The 21,209-nt window shown below is 40.2% G+C and overlaps 1 protein-coding gene across 1 annotated transcript in view; it reads left to right on the top strand.

Annotated features, from left to right (window-relative positions):
• The window catches only part of MTMR7 (myotubularin related protein 7), a 901,754-nt gene that overhangs the window by 293,039 nt on the left and 587,506 nt on the right, over positions 1-21,209 (top strand). Inside the window, exon 3 of the mRNA XM_044062411.1 lies at positions 17,138-17,300. Within this exon, the coding sequence (XP_043918346.1) occupies positions 17,138-17,300 (163 nt within the window). The remainder of the gene's footprint in view (positions 1-17,137; positions 17,301-21,209) is intronic.

Genomic DNA, 21,209 nt, shown 5'->3' with positions numbered 1-21,209 from the left:
CTTGCAAAGGTAAGGCAAAACAGCTCTTGTACTTTACAAAAAAGCACCTAAACAGGAATGTCCAAGGGTCAGCTTCCGGTGATTTCTCCTGTCCACCTGGTGAATCTGGGCATACTGGGGCAATGCAGCAAGTGCCTCATGTACACAGACAACAATCTCCTTCTGCCACCCAACACTACAACCTGCGAGAGATGCACTTACATAGCCAAACTGGAAGCAAAGCTTTCTCCAGCCAAGATTGTGCTAGACAGTCAAGAGGAGAAGGTTAACACCTGCACTACACCTCAAGCAACACATAGCCCTTCAAAACCCACACCATCAACACCCACACATCGCAACACTAAACCCACATATGCAGAGGCTTTTAACATTAACCTGCTCAAGCAACAAGGACCTTCGAAGCTGAAACGCAAACAAACACCAGTCACAACCAAAGTGACACCTAGCTCACGACACCAGTGTGCCACCCAACAACAGCCCCTAAGGTAAGACAATGTACCCAACACTTTAGTCATGGGAGACTCTATTGTCAGGCACACTGATGTCCCACTCATCAGGCTGAACAAGGAGAAAATTACAGTCAGCTGCCTGTCGGGTGCCAGGATCTGCCACGTAATGCACGCACTCAAGTCACTCCACAACAAGTACAAATACGACTCTGTCATTGTCCATGTTGGACTGAATGACTTGAGACTTACCTCCCTGGAGTACATGAAAAGAGCCATGTAAGAGCTCTCGGATCATGTGGCCCAGGCAGGTATGACCCTAGCCCTGAGTAACATCCTGCCTTCGCCCAGAATGATACCTCAGTATAAGGACAAAATGATTGACTTCAACAACTGGCTAAGCTTCTGGTGTCATTCAATGGGGATCCAGTATCTTTCTGCCTGGGGCGACATGATCGACAAACCACGATGCTTTGCCAGAGATGGTCTGCAACTGTCACCCCTGGGGTTCAGGTTACTAGCTAAAGCTCTCGCCAGCCTTATAGTGCCTTTTCTAGGCAAGGTTCAAAGGACAAAGCCACCACCATAACAGATACAAGCATGCAAAATCTGAAGGTAATGCTAGTCAATGCTAGAAGTCTAAACCTCAAAATGCACTCTCTCGAGACACTCCTAAAAATGGAGAACATCGATATCTGTGCAGTAACTGAGACCTGGTTCAAGGCTCCAGAGAGCACCCCTGCAATACCAGTCTACAACTCTTACCACACGTTTCACCCACCAAACCAAGACCGAAACACTAAAGGTGGAGGAGTGTCCATATTCACCAAGGATATTCACACCTCCAGGCTAGTTGCCCAACACAATGCATCTGAAATTCCCCAGTTGCAACTAAAACTAGGTAAGACTGCAATCCAAATTGTAGCTTGCTAAAGATCCCCCACCATGCCCCAAGATTCTCACTACACCTTTCTAAACATACTGGACAATATTAAGATACAACCAAACACCCTAATACTGGGTGATTTCAACTCCCTGCCATTAACTGGGAAAACTACTCGGGTACTAACACCTTTTCCAAACGGTTCTTGGAAGTCTTAAATTCCAACGCCCTGGATCACCTGATCCATTGTCCCACCAGTGGCTCCAGTATCCTAGACCTGGTCATTATCAACATGGGAGATAAATGCTTTACACCAGTGGTCACCCCCTCATTGGTCAGGTTTGACCATAAGCAAATCACCCTTGGCATCCACATCCAACCCCCACCCCCCAGTAAGGAAACCTCCGTAAAAAACTTCTCCAAAGCCAACTTCATGCTACTCAAGTCAAAAGTGACAAACTTCATGACACCCATGCAGATGGGAGCTGAAAGTTCGACTGCTGAATCCTGCACTAAGGCGCACTGTACAAGCACATCCACTCGTGCATGAATCATGCCATCCCAAACAGAACCAAGAAGCTCTCCTCCAAAAAAAAGGCAGCCAATCTGGTGGTCCCCTGCCATAAACAAACTATACAACAGAAGAAAGAAACTGTTGCAGAAAATAGGAAAATCCCAGGATGCAACAAACTCCCTTACCAGCTTCATTAAGAAGCTGAGATCCCTCATAAAATCCTCCAAAGCTAGTTATGAAAATAAAATTGCTAAAAATTCCAAAGACCAACCACAAGGCATTCTATAGTTATGTCAAGAATCTAAATGGCAATGCTCCGATATGCTCTGAACTACAACAGAATGGCATTAAATATACTCATCCCAAGGATATTGCCAATATCCTGGCGGATCGATTTAGTGCAAACTTCACCCCCCTCTCACCCCCTAAAGGGCTCATCTCAATACCAAAAGATTGACAAATTCCGGTAATCATGGCCACACAGGTAGAAACCGCACTCTCCAAAGCTAAGAATACAGCATCCATGGGACCAGATGACATCCCGGGCTGTGTACTACATGAACTACAAAATGAACTGGCACCTCACCCAAGTGTCATGTTTAATCATAACCTCACCTCAGGCTTTGTGCCCACTGAGTGGCGCACAGCTACAGTTATCCCACTCCACAAGGGGGGATCCACCTTGGATCCCGGGAACTACCATCCCATCAGTCTGACGAGCCTGATCTGCATGGAAGGCATTATCATAGAACTTAGAAACAAAAACATTGGCAACCTTCAAACACTGGGCCCCACCCAGTTTGGGTTTGTGAAGGGCCAATCTTGTCTCCTGAACCTGATTGACTTCTTCGAGTCAGTCTCCAGAGCTGTGGAAGAGGGTAAGGCAGTCCACACTGCCTATCTGGACCTCACCAAGACCTTCAACACCATCCCCCACTCTGGAATCATAGATACATTTACTAAGCTGGACATAAATCCCTACGTCACTCGATCGGTTGCCAACTGGCTTACTGACAGAACCCACACTGTAAAAGTAGCCGACTCCAAATCCAGCTCCAGGCAAGTGGAGTACCTCAGGGTTCAGTCCTGGAACCGCTCTTGTTTGGCATCTACTTCTCTGAGGTACAGGCAAACACTAAGGGACTCTGGCTAACAATGTTCACAGATGACTGCAAACTGGGAGCCATTATTGAATCCCCAAATAATGTGGATATTCTACAAAAGGGCCTTACAGAAACAGATGCTTGGTGCCAGAGCCATGGGCTCAAGCTTAATGCCAAGAAATGTATAGTTATCTCCTTTGGGAAAAAACATGTACCCATGAATTGCCACATAGGTGGCAGTACACTAAACACCGAAAGTGTGATGAGAGACTTAGGGATACAGGTTGACAGTGGTCTCACCTTCGACAACCACATCGCCACAGCAGTCAGGAAATCCTTCTATGTGGCACACCTCATCACTAAGGGCTTTTCATCCAGAAAAAAAGGAGGTCATTGTCCCACTGTACTCATTCCTCATTAGACCCATTATAGAGTACAATGCCCCGTTTGGTATGTACCTCACAAGACATCTGCAATAGCTGAAAAGGCTGCAGAAATACCTCACTAAAAGAATCGCAGGCCTAAAGCAGATGCCCTATACTGACCATCTAAAAAAAACTCCAGCTATACTCTGTGGCATATTGTCTACTCAGAGGTGATCTCTGCTTAACATACAAGGCCATGTCAAACCCAGAGCTGTTGGACATGCTACACTTAAAGAAATCCCAATCCCTCAGAGCCACATGCTGCAACGATCTAAACCTTGTCATCACAATGAACACAACATGCTGGAGGGATAGGTTCCTGACCCAGAGACTCCCCATACCCTGAAATAGACTGCCCATACATGTCAAGCAGAGCACCTTCTTGGTGCTCTTCAAAAGGAACCTTGACAATTGGATGGGAGATAGGAAATTCACCCCAGGGATGATGTCAGTCACCCTGATAGACAGGGGTCCAGGGAAGTAAATTTTGTGGGAAGAAATATCCAGGGAATTGTTATGGCTAGGCTTGTATAGGCCCTAGGGCCGATAGCCTAGTACCAACCTGTGCACCTATGAAAACACTGTAGTCACTGGGTGTAGCTATAACCATGATCAATGCTACTTTTGTCTTTTTTTTCATGGACCATTATGTCTGGTTTTCTCACATCTATCTTTTTGAACTGTTGATAATGAGTGATCCCATGTGATGTAGACGTCATTTTCTATGATGCTTTGTGGCTCACGTTTCCAGTGTTTTTCAGCTACTTCAGTATTGTAATGTTTGCACAATCCAAGTAATGTTTGCACAATCCCAAGTGCAACAGTCTTGTCACATTATTATGCCTTTCACTGTACAGTCTTTCTGCCATTAGTATATCACAACCAGCAATAAGGTGTGAAACTGTTTCCAGTTCTGTTTTACAAAACCTGCATTGTCTGTTTCTCCCACATGTACACACACACTGGTAGTCTTTAAAATCAGCAGCTGTAGTGATCCCTCTGTGCTTTAAACGTGGCTCTATTAAAGTAAATCATTTTTCTTAAAATGTATGAGCCAAAATCAGTAGATAGTTTATAATTACACTTGTATGTACAGTATTCAGTGTTTTACCTTAAATGGACTGTTTATATTTTGGATTCATATTATAAGCACGAAAACTGAATCGCACGAACACGTATTGAGCGACACGTAAAGAGCGAAAATTCACAATATCAAAGGTATGAACAGATACCGCCATAGGGAATTCTTCCCTTTGCTTCAATGGAGTGCGATCTCAGAGTTGGTATATTTAAGTAGGGGAGGTGCAGGGGGGCTTGCCCCCTGCATACAACAGTTTGTGACCACATTTGTTTGTTGGTTTTGTCGTGTTTGGGATTCAATGTTTTGGGCTTTAGCCCTTTGTGTTGCTCAATACGCGTTCGCGTGATTCAGTGTTTGTGCTTATAATGTGAACCCTATATTTTTAGGTACTTTACCTGACATCCTAGATCACATCTTAAACATGACAACCAATACATAGATCTAAATGGTAACTCAGTTGTGTTGTTTGTTTGCCTAATTGGCCAGAATTAAAAATACTCTTTCATTCGTAAACTATGTATTTTTGGTGTGAAACTGCAACCCTCTTGACTCTCTCATTTCTGATCTCGGCGACTAAAGGGGCTTTGCCAGTTATCTGGTCAGTGTAGGTACAGAAGGCCAGCTGTTGTCTAGATCCCTAAACAGCACTATGCACATGACAGTCCCTGTTGTAACCCTTTGTTTTCTGAAATATCAGTACTAAATCACCAGAATTCACTCACACTGAGCACACCACAGTACCACACCTAACATATACTGGTCTCTACAAGGATTTGAGTGCTAGGCCAGTAAAATCATTTTTACTGTATTAAAAAATGTATATTTTTTAGTGCTGGTCCTGCCCAAGAAAACAGTGTGAATGTGCTAATGTAAGTGGGTGTGTTTGTGACTCTGTAAGTAGTGATCCTTCCAGTATTTAAAATATATGATTAATCATCATCAGACATGTTATGTTCACATATCCCATTATATTAACTTGGTTTCTTACTTTGCCTGGACAAATAAGAAATCACGTCTCACCAGAAATATATGTGTGTTGTCTTTGTTCTGTCTGCAGAATGCTTGACCACGCATTATCTTAGTTATAGCTGACCTTGGGTATTTTTTAAATCTGTTGGGATGGGCAGCTGACATTTGCACTCTGGTGTCCTTGAATACTCGCCATTGCAGAATCTACAACACACACACACACACACATTGAAGTATGATCATTATGTAATATAGAATTACACAGGTTGCATATTGATTTTTAATGTCAACACCATTAGATGATCAGATGAAAACAACTAAACATTTAAATCTAATTTTTGGAGATGTTTGTTGGCAGTGAATTAAGGTTAAATCTTCTAGGTCTGATGGTGTACATTTGGCATATTTTGTGCTGTCTAGCAACTGAATACATACTGGGTAACTCGGGGGATGTCTGGATTAATATTGTGCACCTTCCTGCTGAGGCTTTTTGTGTAAATTGCATCTGTAATTTAATGCTATAGCTTTAGTATTACTTTCTGTTGAGGGACAATAGTTCCACATTATGTATTCATTCTTTTAACCTGGTAAGCCAGATCAGATCTGAAGCTAGGTTTCTTGAAACCATTTGGCCAGTGTTTGCACACACATGACTTTTCACCGTCTTTAGCTATTCTGGCTAATGATTGCACACTTGGGGCCTCCACTTCAGTAAACAATGATAAAGGGTATTCTATTTTTTGTGTTCTGTATGCAGTTTATTTTCATTTGCCATGGAAATAATCCAAAGAATTCACACAGTATCAGTACAATAATAAGGCTGGGTAACACTATTGCTGCATAGTTACTTCTACATGTTCAATTTTTAGACAGCTTAATATTTTTTAAATTTGCCTTTTGGAAATCTAGGCCTGATATGTGGGATCTTGAGGCATTATTTAATGTCATTTTACCTGACAGGCTTCCTTCAACAGTAAAATGTTAATGCCATAACAAAACTTTTTACTGATCCTTTTTACTTTGCACCTGCCAACCATCAAGCCTCTACCTATTGGATTCAAGCTCTTTTGTTCCCCAGTGGTGGGATACACCCAGATCTAGTAGGTCAGGAGCCATACAAAGAGGCCATCATCCAAGCAGTCATGAAAGTTTCTTGTCTAACCAAGACAACTTTTTTTTTTTTTTTTTACTAGCCTAACCACTTCCTTGGCCAGGTGCAACCTATATATCACCATGGGAGACACCATGCTTTACTTATACAAGTGCATGCTCTCATGCACTTGCTCGGGCACTTACACCAACTTGAGCAGCCCCAGAGGTTTCTCCCCAAAAAGTACAAAGTGTAAATCCTATCCCTTTACTCCGCCTCATATCATTTGTAGAGAGGTGGCTTATGACTTTACCCACAAGGCATTCTCTGATCCAGCCCTGATGAAAATGTTACATATTTGTAAGAAAAAAATGAGGGTTACACGTTCCATGGACCTGAACCTTATTTGTGATTCAAACAGAACTTGCAGGAGAGTCAGATTCATATCCCAAAGGCTACCTCGTCTATGGAATAAACTTCCCATCTTCGTAAAACGAAGCATGTCTGTCATTCTCTTAAAAAATAATTTGGATAAATGGATGGGGAATCATAAATTCACACCCAGGGTATTTCCTATATCTCATGGACAGAGGCAGTCTGTAAAATGACTCTGGGCTCCCACATCCAAAGACCCACAACCCTGATACTACCCCATCCCATATCTGAACAATTAAGATATAGTATTGTCATATCCTAGGTATTGTTGGCTAGGCTTGTAAAGGTTCATGTGCCATTAGCCTAGTAGTCCCCTATGAACCTGTGAAGGTTGACCTTCTGCACCACACACCTGCCTCATGGTCACATGTCTGCCTCCTTCCTCCAGACGATTGATATAACCCACCCCTTCTGTCCAGGATAAGCTTGTCTGTCTTCCCTACCAGCTCCAGTAAGCACTCAAGCCACTAATCACACTCTTGTCACCTGGGTCATAGTTAGGGGTCTAGCCCTGTGTGCTAGCTACCATAACAGAATATTGTGGCAACCACATTGATTTATCTGGTATAACAGCCATCCAGTATAAAACTTTTAATAAAACACACAGCAGGAGATTCCTTCCATACTGTTGCATCTCATGTAGGGATAGCGGACATGCATTGGCATGCTGGAAATCATTGGCAGGGATTCCTTTTGCTAATGGGACTGCCTCTCATGTGGCAGTAGTGAGCATGCATTGATTTGCTAGACAGTGCTGTAGGGGATTGGAAAGTTCCCAGGGCTGTATTAAAGGGTGCTACATTGTCAAAATGTGGAGCAAATATGGAATATTTTGTAATAATTTATAATACAGTGGTGGTCATTGCAGTGGACAAAAATTGCTGGAGTGCCCCACTGAGTATATAGGCCTATAAACAGCTAAGGAAGAGAACACAGAAAATGGTTAAAAAGAATAAATATGGAATCACAAATATGGTAATCTATAATGGTGGAATGTTTAGGGTTGGAATTCCACACCAGAAATTTGAGGATGAGATTTTTGGACTGAAGAACATCACACGATGGAGAGTTCCAGCAGAGTGAATTAATGTACAGGAAGAGCTCCCTGTAAAGCAAAGATGCCTACCTATGCCACCAAATCCATGCCATATGCACTCACTAGCACAATAACAGTAAAAGAAACGACCAATGCCAGTGCTAATAGGGCAATAATACACATTGCTGCTCCCATTCCTCACTTTCTGGCAATTCTTACCTTACAAGGGACACATAACATTCAATACAAGCAAGTTGGATAGAGGGAGAACATTTAAGAAATTCTGACTTTGAAGTGATATTGAATTGTTTTTTTCTGGGCTGTCAGACCACTTCCACGTAGTATAAAGCTAGCTCAGGAAAAGACACAATGAATGTAGGACTAAAAAAAAAAAAAAAAAATCACTCTCTGTGCCTGGAAGGTCATGCTCGGACACCCGCTCAGTGAATGCGCATGATGTTCTATTCGTTATGGTTCTCTGCTTGCACAGAAAAACAGACCAAGGGCATTAGCTGATTTAGTGACTTGTTCAGAATCATGAAGTTAGGAATGGCTGGTATTGAAACGTAGTAGTTGGCAAAGCAGAACTGCTGGTATTGAAACGTAGTAGTTGGGAAAGCAGAACTGCTGTGCATTGCATCATTCATAGGATTATAGGAGGTTACCAGGCTTATGGCCCTGGGGCCCTTACAAGCCTGGCCAAGAGTTCATCCCCAAAAAGAAACCTCGGCCAGCACCTGTCACTTCTGTCAGTGAGGGACAAAGGTGGCACCTCTGGGACAAATTTGTGGTTTCCTATCCACTCATCAAGGTTGTGCTTTCGAGTGCATAATGCATGAGGAGTTAGACTTATGGATATGGAGCATCTCTAGTAGAGCAGGGTCTGATATTGCCTTGTAGGTGAGACAAAGATTACTTCTGAGCAAATCTATACGATACCTAATAGAGTGATGCTGATTTGAGCTTGTTTGCATAGGACAGGTGTTGGAGCCCATTGATTATTTATGTGAGGTATTTCTGTGGCCTTTCCATGTGGTGCAGGTGTTTTAGAGAGGTACATACTAAACAGGGCATTATACTCTATTATAGGCCTAATGAGGGAGGAGTACAGAGAGGGATTAACCTCCTTTTTTCGGGATGCACTCCCTTTACTTATGAAACCAAGTAAAAGGCTTTTATGACCACTGCCACTACATGATGGTCAAATGTGAGATTGTTGTCAACCTGAGTACCCAGGTCTCTCACCACAGGTTGTGCGCTAAGGGGGTTGCCGTCGATGTAGTAGTCAGTAGGAACCGTGTTTTTGCCAAATGGTATGATGTTACTTTTTTTTTTTGCATTTAACTTAAGGCCATGACTTTGGCACCAGTCATTTGTTGCTCTGAGACTCTCTTGCAGTATGTTAACATCATTTGGAGAGTCAATGACAGCACTCAACTTACAGTCATCAACAAACTTGGTCAGCAACAGGCTCTTTGTCTTTGTCTGGAGCTCTGAGAAGTAGATGCCAAACAGTAGGGGTCCCAGGACAGGTCCTGGGGAACACCACTAGTGACAGGTCTGCTGTCAGAGGTGGTGGCACCTATTTTGACCTTGTGGGTTCTGTTGGTGAGCCAGTTGGCCACCTACCTGATGACACAGGGATTTACACCAAGTTCTGTTAGCTTTTCAATGATGCCTGAGTGGGGGTTGTGTCAAAGGCCTACGCCAAGTCAAGGTAAGCTGTATGTACTGACTTTCCTTCATCTAGGGCCTTGGTGACGGTCTCAAAAAATTCAACCAGGTTCAACAGGCAAGATCTACCCCTAACAAATCTGAATTGGGTGGGGTCAAGTGCTTGGAGATTGCCTTTGTCCCTGTTTATGAGATCCATAGTAATACGCTCCATGGCTTTACAGATCAGACTTTTCAAGCTAATGGGATAATAGTTTCCCAGGTCAGTAGTGGCACCACCTTTGAGAAAGGGGATGACAATGGCAGTTCTCCACTCTGCTGGAATGAACCCTGTAATTAGGCTGTGGTTGAATAGGGTGCTCAATGGCGGAGCTAGTTCTTTAGGTTCATAGGTTGGTACTAGGCTATTGGCACTAGGACCTATACAAGCCTAGCCATAACAATTCCCTGGCTATTTCTTCCCACACTATTTACTTCCCTGGACCCCTGTCTTGCTGGAGATGTTGCGGAATACAGCCTGAGATACTATCAGGTCCCACAGAAGCTGTGTTCTTTGCCTTGGATAGGGCCTTTAACACTTGATCTATGGAGATGTGAGGTGCGGGACAAGTATCGAGGATGTTGACTGGGGCTTTGGGGGAGGATGGGGGGAGTTTGCGCTGAACCTATCTGCTGGCAGGTTGGCTAAGTCAACAACAGGATCAGTGTAAGTGGATACCGTTAAGTACTAATTTAAAACAAACCTAGGCTTTGCCAGGGAGGTTCCTGACGTAGCTGAAGAAGGGTTTGTGGTTTCCTTTTGTTTCAGAGGCTAGTTTTAATTCATAACTGGCTTTGGAGGTTTTTACTAGTGATCTAATTTTCTTGTTGAGTCTGAGGAGGGACTTTTCCAATTTGGAATTTGTTCCTTTTTACCCTTGGATAACAGTTTCTTCCTTTTGTTGTAAAGCCTGTTGATAGAGGATGTCCACCAGACAGGTTTTGTTTCCTTGAGGAGCAGGTTTAGTTCTGTTGGGTATGGCTGAGTACATGCTGTCGTACAGGCGCTTGTATACTGCACTAGCGTACTGTTCAGCATAGTTGTCTGCATCCTCTGAGGGGGGCAGTGGTTTGAAGATGATACCCTTCCTTAGGAGATTGTAGTCAGCTTTTGACATTTTTTTTAGCCTGGTTACAGCTGAGGAGGTTGGGTGGGATAGAAACTTTGAATGAGACAGACCGATGATCTGATCTCTCCAGGGAAGAATATACTATGGGAGTGGTGCAGCGGTCACCTATGTTGGTGGGAACCAAATCCAGAATGTTATCTCCCCTTGTGGGGGATGAGACGAGCTGGACTAGAGTGTTAGAATTGATGAAGTCAAGGAATCGTTGGGTAAGTGCATTAGTGCAGGAATACTTCACCCAGTCTGTGGTGGGGTAGTTCAAGTCACCAAGGATCAGTGTGTTAGGGGGTAACTTGATGGAGTGAAATAGGTCCAGACAGGAAGAGTGGGTGTCCTAAGTCATGGAGGGGTGGGGGGTCTATAGCTGGCTGTAACATGGATGGGTGTCTTGCCAACTGTCAGCTGCACCCAGAGAATTTCCAGTGTGTCATACTGGCAAACCAGTCTATCGGTTTGCCTGTCCTTAATGAAGATAGAGACTCCACCACCCTTAGTCTTTCCTGCCTCATTTTGGGGTCAGAAAGTGTGGAATGAGGCATAGCCTGATAAGGAAGGGGTGCTCTCTGCAGCCCTGAACCAAGTTTCTGTGACTGCACAGACATCAGCATCTTCTAGTGTGAGGAGTACAGCTACTCTCATACATCCGACACTAACAGACATTTTTGTAACTTACCTAAAACCATAATAATAATCTTTAAAAATGAAACCTAAGATGGACTAAACGGAGGAACTGTTTTTTATGAAAATAGCACGTTTACCTAGAAATAAGTGGCAAACATATAACAGGACAATCCACTTGCCCTTTTTAAAAGTGCATTAATGCCCTCTGGTGTAGCCACTACAGGGAAATAATGAATTACCAAGGGTAGAGCGTACCTCCACCTGTAGCATCAGGCTTCTAAGCACCTCCTCACACTCCATTATTTCCTTGTAACACCTAGTCTGTCAGGCATCATTATTTGTTATCGTTTCCTCCCAGGAAATATGATGACAAACCTTTCTTATTGTAGCCACAATCCATTATTGGCAGAGTAGCTGTACCCAGCCCAGAGACTGCAGGGAGAAAATAGTTGGTGTCAGTGGCCCAACAGGTAACACATTCACCTTTGTTTCTGGAAAATCTCAAGGCTGTGGCTTCTATTCCCAACCCAGGTGATTGGATTACTTTTTTTCCATTACTGGCTCTGTAGTGCAGGATTAGGAGGTACGCCATCCTTCAGGTAAGACGTTAAACCCAAGTCCCATCTGACTGAGTTGGCAGTAGCTCAAGTAGATTTAAAAGATCCCATGGCAGTTACCAAAAAAGTAGGGGGCTTTATTGACAGAACACATTATTATTATAATACAGACAGTATTAAGCTAATATCACAAGATAAATTATATTACATACACTTAAGTATAAAACTTGTATACACAAAACAAACATATTCATTTTATGTATCATCCCATCACTGCCACATGATTTATTGATCAACACTTCTTAGACATGCTGCTCCATGTAACACAAGGAGCACTCATTAATAGTTTGTCCATCTTTTCCCCTGTTGTCACTTAGTTCATGGTTTATATCCTGAAAGTATCATTTCAATAGTCAAGATTTGTAAATCCTGTCTAAATTCTGCACATACTTGTTTCCAAATATTTTAAATTCTATTGCATTGTAAAAAAGCATGGGGCTAGATTCAATAAAGCCTACAGTAAGTGTACACGGTATGTGTTCAGTAAATTTCTTACCACGTTTGTTGTGCTTTATAGTCACTCAGAAATATTACACTGTGTACATGTAGCCTGTACTTTGTGGTAACATTGATGAATCCCTGTCAGTATTTAAAGCTGCAAGAATATCCGTAGGAAAATTAAAATTAGGAGGAAGGAGGTGCGTGCTATGTCTGTGCCATCTGTTTCTCAGAACAGTGTACACTTATTGTAGACATTATTGAATCCCAGGGAATGATCCATTGTTTTTTCCACCTGCCATAAGTTATGCAGTCTTTCAATCAACTGTTTGTACTTCATTTGATCTTTTACGGGTAAGTACTTTAACATCAGTATCCATAACATTTCTTCAAATTGTTTGACAATCTTACATCTTTCCTCTCTGCCATTTATAGCTTTTTTTCACCATATTTACTCCATACATTAACATAAAATGTATCCATTATAGCTTCATACCATTTTTTATTTGCACTTGTATTGTTAAACTGTATTTTCCACATTTTAATTTTGTCAGCATACATGTTAGTTTCTCTGCTATCCATTTTTTTTTTTACTTTAGACAATTTTTCACAAAAAAAAAAAGTGTCCATGTAATTTAATATAGTTGTGGCAGTTGATGGAGAGCTGTAGTTCCTGTGGTACAGGGTTTGATACCCTCAGGCGTCATTTGCCAACTGAGTAACCTTGAACAAGTCAATTAACTAGATATTGCTCCTGGCTCGCACCTGAAAAGGGACTCTGTACCCAGTGGGCCAAAGTGGTTAATAAGGTGGGTATTATTGTTTCTATTTACAATCTTGCATACTATGCAGAATAATTTCTTCCAACCACAATAAGTACTTCCTTTATTCATACATCATTTTTAGTCGCTAATACCAAACATCTGCATATACCATAAAATATGTATTCTAACACCCCGTCTAACTTCCCGTTGTGATCTTTTCACTTTCCCCGTAACACCTTACAGTAATGACGTTTATAACCTAAGCAGATAACACTATGCTCATGAGACACCCTTGCTTTACCTCTCTTCCTATGCTAACAGTTTCACTTAACCACTGATCATAACAGTGTTACAAGTGCAGAAATAAATTTATTCTAATAAGCTAAGTAATCTTTCTTCTAAACCATATTCCCCCAGAATTTCTACATACTCTCATGCACTGTACTGTTTTAAACCTTTTCTGTATCACACACCACCACCACCTTACATTCAGCTTTTCCCTTGTTATATATAATCTTTTACTTCTTTGAACAAATCATTAATTCAATTTCTTTCTGCTCTTTGCCATATATTCTTTCATCTGTCACATGATACAGTACTTTTGGCATCCTTTTATAATCATTGCTGCTTAATATCAGTGGTCACCAGTGCTTAATATTCTCCCTTTCCACCTTTTGTAATGAATCTTATTATTGCTTTACATAGTTATAATGTCTTACTCTGTACTGTAGCCATTCATTTAGGACTTTTAATAATACCATATTTTGATTATCAGCTAAGCCGATCTGGTCCTGTAGCACTGTTAACATTAGCATCCTATACAACACTAAACAGGGCATTCAAATCTGTAAAGCTACAGCCTTAGGAAACTTTTCATTCCCACTCAGCACTCCCTTCATTTGGTCCAGTACTATACATTTGAACATTATTCACCAGTATTTTTATAATATTCTCTTGATCATGAAAAATACCCTTCCCATCCCTTGTGTAATTATTTTTTCCTTCATTAAACTTGATCCTCTAACCTCCTCACACTTACCATGTAAAAATATATTTGTATAACAAGCCTTTTTCAGATTTCGCTTGTAAAATTCTCTTTCAACACTTACTCTTTCTCAGCCTGTCAGTGCTTCCTCGAAGGTGTTTAAACAGCTGCTATATTGTAATTTCTTCATATTCTACGAACTCCTTTCAAGGCTGATATATTCTTTTCTATATACTTTATACACTGCCTACAGTTGCTGTCATGAGGAATATGGTTCCTTGTTTTAAACTCCACCATACTTTATTCGCTTTCCTTCTTTAATAAATGTTTCTTTGATAAACATTTCATTTCTCCATATTTCAACCCATAAACATTAATGATCTGGAAAAAATAATATACTCCTTCGTACTTTCAATTAAACCTAAAGATAGTAAAACATAGTCAATTTCTGTTTGTAACTTTCCTCTGTTTGTGAGTATAATTTCAGTTTCTTTCATTTCCTAACACCATTTGCCCAAATTCATCTTCTTATTGAATGCTTTAACATCAGTAATGAATTTACCTGCTTGTTTTTGTAAATTGCAGTTGAGGTCTGCCACCACCATAATATTCATGTTAATTTGTATTTGTATGCATGTGTGTGTAGATTTTATATATATATATATATATATATATATATATATATATATATATATATATATATATATATATATATATGTATATATATAACACACACACACACACACACACACACACATATACATATATGACTGCTATCACTGCTGTCAAATATACTCACAACTACTACATTTAAAAACCTGGATGATCGTTGAAAAGACCAAGTGGAGACTGCAGCTAAGATTTGAGTGCTTTCATTCGTTCTTTAAAATGGAACAAGTAATTGGAGGACCCTTACGTATGCACCTCCCTCTTATACCTACCTCCAGCTTTTTAAACTCTGTTGTGCATGTTACACAGTTAGATTTCTAATGAAGTTTGACTCAGATAATAAAGAATGAACTAAAGCGCTCAAATCTTAACTGCAGTGTCCGCATGGAGTTTTCATTGATCATCCAGGTTTTTAAATGTACTCTCTCTCTCTCGTTCAGACAGCAGTACTTTCATTAATATTGGTGTAAGCTAAAATGTTCATATTCTAAATACCTTATTTCTGAATCTAGTATTACAAATAACACATCTGTCTGGTGTAACACTACTAACCTCTAATAACTTAATTTCTTACTTTTAAATAAGATAGGTACATCTTAACAAGTGTCTTTCCCAAAATTCCGCACTCCTGTCCCCACACACAGACTCCATTTGTTCTAGGATTCATATTGACTTGCTGAAGAAAGTTCTGGCAAATGTAGAAACATTGGTAAATGTTCACCATCCGAAGGAAAGGTTTTTGCAGGGTGGCAAGCCAACCCCCACACCCGATGTCAGATGACACACCCCTAAACCTGCATCTACCAACTGCAAGAGCATACAGCAGTAGTGAAAATGGAAAGTTACACTGTTCACAAATACAGTTTTGGTGAACTTCAGTTTTTTTATGTTTGCCAAAACTAATTTTGGTGACCTGATGTGCTCCCTTATTATTTTTGTTTCTTATTTAATAACCTAACCTCTTCCAAACAGATAATGTCAGCTGTTTGCATCAAACACCAGTTTAAAAATAATCACTTTACTTCATTCTTGACAGCTGTGAAGAAAGACAGGCTTGGAGGGAAAATTCTTGTGTAACCTGGGCACTTTAATGTCAAGTGTAAGACAATGCTTTCATCCTTCCTCTTCCTGAGTCTGAGCAGAACAACAGGGTTACTTGTTTTATATTATCTTACTCTGAAAATTTACAGTTCCTTTTTCTTAACTGAGCATAGTACATGCATGTGTTTTTCACTTGTGTCCTGTAAAGCAGTTACACATTTTTCTTTCAATTGAAATGTCTGCCTAATAATTCTTTTACATCTTTAAAGTTGTCTGTTGGGTATATCATACCTTATATATTTGGTGAATTTTATGTCCTGTAGTGTGTAGCAACAGTGCGTTCCATCTTTTATCATTTATTACATTAAAGGCATTGACCCCTTCATATCTACCCAACTTGAACTTTTGCACCCGTATCATGTCTGTCCTTGTTTGGTCTGTAGAGAGAAAAGGTTCAGTGTTTGCATTCTGTTGATATACCTCCCCCTTTATTCTACACACCTTTCTGTTAGCTTCTTTTATCTGATCCAATTCCAGCAACCTGATGTCCACTTCAAAACTGTACACAGTGCTGACGATTATAGCTAAATGGAGTGCAGAGGGTCACTCCCTGCAGCAGGGAGTGGTGCTTTACCTACAGGAAACAGTCAAGTCTGAAACCACAGTTCAGTTATCTGGCTGTAGTTGAACATGCTTTGAAGTACTCATTTTTAGATGCACCAATTGAATATTTTGTTCTGAAACATGTGACTTTCCAAGACCGGCCAACATTTAACCATTATAAATTCATTTTGACTTTATTTTCATTAATTAAGATTCATTGTTGCAGCCTTTTGTTGCATGTATTGTTTCATACATAAAGGTATACTCATTATAGTGTTATATTTGTCTTCATTATTTAGAATAAAGCTTGAAGATAATTTTTATACCAAATTATCAGGGCAGTTGCCATTGTTGTTTTTTCACAGCATATATATCTGCAGTCAGCAGTGTCCCATGAAAACATGAACAGGTGACCATGTTACAGCAGATTGTGCACTGATTTGCTGTTTATCTGTATTCCCTTGTTGAGTTCCTAGAATTAGGCTTTCAGTGAGGCCCCTATGTGCTTACATGAGTGTTGATTATGTGTTTTATCTGATACGATTCATCCTGACTACTTGATTATTGCATTATTTAGGTTTTGCACAGTCAAATAAGCTCTGTTGAAAAGCAACCTACTACGGCTACTGGCTGCCCACTTCTTATTCGCTGCAAGAACTACCAATTGATTCAGCTTATAATTCCTCAGGAAAGAGACAGCCATGATGTCTACATTTCCTTGGTACGACTGTCACGGCCAGGTAAGGATCATTGCAGTCTGTAATGTCACATCCATTATTCCAGAATACCTTCATTTAAAATAAACAGTGTTAAATCTTTTGTAGAGCAACATTTGTACATAAATGGTGAACAGTAGTGGGTAGCATTCTCTATCTGTGTAGATATTGATGTTCTTCATGTTTCACTGTTGTAGTTATCACCTGAGGGGTATCCCTGCTGTGGTAGCCCTCGGCCGGCCCAAATACCAGAGTCAGTGGCTTTTTTTGCATCAGCTACAGTTGCCTGTAGTCTGACGTCAGTATGCAGTGTAACACTGCAGATTGATTACACTCCAGATCCCACTCGACCATCTGAGACCCATTTTACTTGTAATTAAACATAGTTTATTTATGTACAGTTTGTCCTTCATGCCTATCTTGCTGGAACACTTTTAGGAGCTTTGTTAGAAATGAATCCAAATGGCATACAGAGTTGAAGGAAAGGCAGGACAGCTATGACCAGAATGAGAACAGTAGGAAAAAAATATATTTTCTTTTATTTTTGTCACAGTTTTATGCAGTAATTTAGTTTATATTTTTTGCCCTTCCTTGAACATTTGTAAAGCTGGGTCTCCCCATATTCATGCCACCAATTTGTAACTCACCAGCTGTCTTTATTCCTTAGTTGCTTGCCTCCTATTGAATGAGCAGACAGTATAGCAAAATAATATAAGGCAGTGTCAGGTTTCTGGAAGTAAATAAAAATGTTAGTATTTCTGGCACCTGGCTTGTTGTTAAGCATACTTTTAATTGTATATTTTGTGTTTTAGGTATGAAGCAGCTACTGCAGGTGATACAGTGATCTACCTGGCTCTGCTCGTGTACTAACCCTGGATAACTTTCCCTCACTCGGTTGTAATCTCTGACTATACTTCTGTCCACTCTATAACTCCTGTAACAACCTCCTGCCTTACCTATATCCCCTTGTCTTCCTCACAGTTGTAAACCTTATTGTGTCAGATGACATACTAAATGTAATATAGAGGCTTAAGAAAATCTAAGACATGCTACACTGTATTTTATTTTGTGTGTTGATCTCATCTCTCATGTATATATTTTTGCTGATTAATCTTCTATGTATATAAATTGCTTTACTGATCTCTGCTAGACTGTAAGACGATACATATAAGCTGTGTAGTAAACTTTTTCTTTGCTGTACTAGACATGTATTAGTAAAAATATACTTTGCTGGAGCTTTTCTCCTCGGGCCTTCGCTGAAAATAGACATTGTCTAGTAGGGCTATCCCAGTAAACAAATGTTAAATAAATAAAAATCACTTTTACAGTGTGGGAGAATAGCATTAAATGTCCCATATAATTCCCTGTGGTAGTAGAGGTATTGGCCATCTCCTGTTACTAACTGATGGGCAAAATACATCACCTCAGTAGTCAAAAGAAGTCAGGAATCTGCAACCTGCTGTTCTGAATTCATTCTTTTAACTCATCTTACCAGCTTTGGGATGTCACACCTCAAGCAAGCCTCCATGCATCCTTGGATGTCTGAGCGTGTTACAAAACAACACGTTAAAAAGTGGAAGATGAGCAAAAGCAAATGTCTTGTAAACAGTAAATGCAATTAAAATGGTGCACACAGCAATGTTCTTCAGCACAAAGTCATATTTACAGTGATAATAGTCAGTGCATTCGTCTTTTCATCAATACTGCAGCAATATTGTACTGCAAAAATAACAGCTGAATTATATTTTCTTCTAAATTTTTACAAGCAAATTTTCATATCTTGGCATCTCCCAACCACATTTAAACAATGTTGAGGATGGAAACGCCTAAACTTATTGTTCTTTAAGGAATAATGGAAGGAGGCTATTGCCCTTATTTGAAAAAATTATGTTAATTATAGATATATTTTTAGGATGATTAACCCCGTTGAATTGAATGAATGATCAGTTTTTTTAACAAGGGCAAGCAAAGGTCGCAAAACCTTTAGGCGATTTAGAAATTTCACCAGTCACCCATTCAACAAAATGTCTCGGTCATCAAAGTATCACTGAGAAGTGAATCAAGGGCATAAGGCAATACCTTGGGTACACCTGCTATCAGTGAGAAATTGTTTTGAGAAATTGATTTGAAAGTGAACAAGCAAAACAAACTTGCATTTAAAGATCCTTTGCCCAAAACTGCTTTACTTCAAGTAATAAACAGTGAATAAGCAACTTACCTGCCTTAATGTGTCCTGATGGCACAATCTTTAATTATTACACATGGACAATTATGAGTTAATTGGAAAAAATGCCAGAACTGTTGGAGTGTTAAGGAAGGTGGATTGACAGTTTTTCTTTAATTTTAGCATTTGAAACAGTCTTATGACTACAGCTTTCCTTTAATTGGGTTCTTTAAGCCCTCTTTTTTAAACACCTTTATTGAATTATCACTTGTGACATAGGCACATTTACATTTATGTAAAAGTAATCAAACCGTATTAACAAGTTAAAATTAACCAATATTATGCTTCACATATATTGATATATATCATATAACGTAAGCAACGTTACATACATTATTCAATTCCTGCCCCCTTTTTTAACCATCACTTATGACATAAGCAATCATACAGTTATATAAATAAAACAAACCACAACAACACAGTAATAGTTGCAAGCATTTTACATCACAAACCATACTGCTACACTCCCAGTTGCAAACATTATACATCACTTAAAATCTACCCAATCTTTTTCAGTCAAACATTACATTTAAGTCTTGCCTTCTTTTAAACCCAATTCATCCCCTGTATTTAGAGACAGCAAGGCCTTACGATGTCTAGGAAATTCTGATTCTGTATCATAGCTCAGAAAAATCATCTCCCTTGTCACACCAGTCTGCCCACCCAGCATCTCCGACCATGCATCCCACAAGGAATCCTTAGTCTGACAATTCATTGCACTCCCAGAAAATATGCTCCCAATTACCTTTTTCTTCCCTGTCACACCTCCAACATTTGCTGTCTACCGGAGGAAAAATTCTCCTGAGTCTACTCAGTGTATAAAAACATCTGTTTAAACATTTCCAAGCAAAAATCCTAAATCTTCTAGATTTTGTTGCATATTGGGAGACATGCTCATTAAGCTCTCTTAAGCAAATACCAAAGTTGTGGCTTTGTTTCTCAAAAGCTGTGAAGGAAGAAGGACTATTAATGGTCTTTAAAGCCACGGTGGTGCAGCGGTAGCGTTGTTGCCTCACAGCAAGAGGTTCTCCCATTTGATTCTCGGTTGGAGCGCCTTCTGTGTGGAGTCTGCATGTCCTCCCCGCTGTCGAGTGGCGTTCAAAAGACATGCGTAAAATGGGTGTGCCTTCGCTGAAGGTTGGGCATCGAGCTGGCACCTCGGCACCCGTAAAAAAATCTACTGCCAATCATTAGCGGACCGGAGTTCCGCTGTGGCGACTCCTAACTGGGAAAAGCCGAAAGAAGAAGAACTATTTAATAACCTTTAAGTAAACTGTGCATAAAGTGGAAGAGTTTTAGCTTGGGTTTTGGTTCTGTTATGTTTCGCTCCTTTATGTTTTTCTTGGAACTGAAACAGACTTGTTTATGTTTTACATATTTGTGTTAGGAAAGTGAGCCTGTTGGGCCCAACGGTCCTTTTATCTGGATGACCAGAAGCACTGCCTTATTAATTAATTTGCTGAGAGTCACACAGTGTGCAAGATGAAATTGAGGGAATCAAACCCAGAGCTTCAGGATGAAACTCATTGCAGCACTGTGATGTAAAGTAAACTGATGAGCAAGTATTCATCTTTTCCCTTCCTAATTATCAGAAATTCTCATACATGACACGTTTTGGTTAATTGTGCATTCTGATTATGCATATCATTGAACCTGTTCCAGTATTAGGTAACAGCCACTGTACTGAATGTGTGTAACCATTAATGGTA

The sequence above is a fragment of the Protopterus annectens genome, chromosome 2.part1 (genome assembly GCF_019279795.1).
Source record: "Protopterus annectens isolate FY-2018-M chromosome 2.part1, PAN1.0, whole genome shotgun sequence".
Classification (NCBI taxonomy): Eukaryota; Metazoa; Chordata; order Ceratodontiformes; family Protopteridae; genus Protopterus; species Protopterus annectens.
This window is presented reverse-complemented; position numbering and strand designations above follow the sequence as displayed.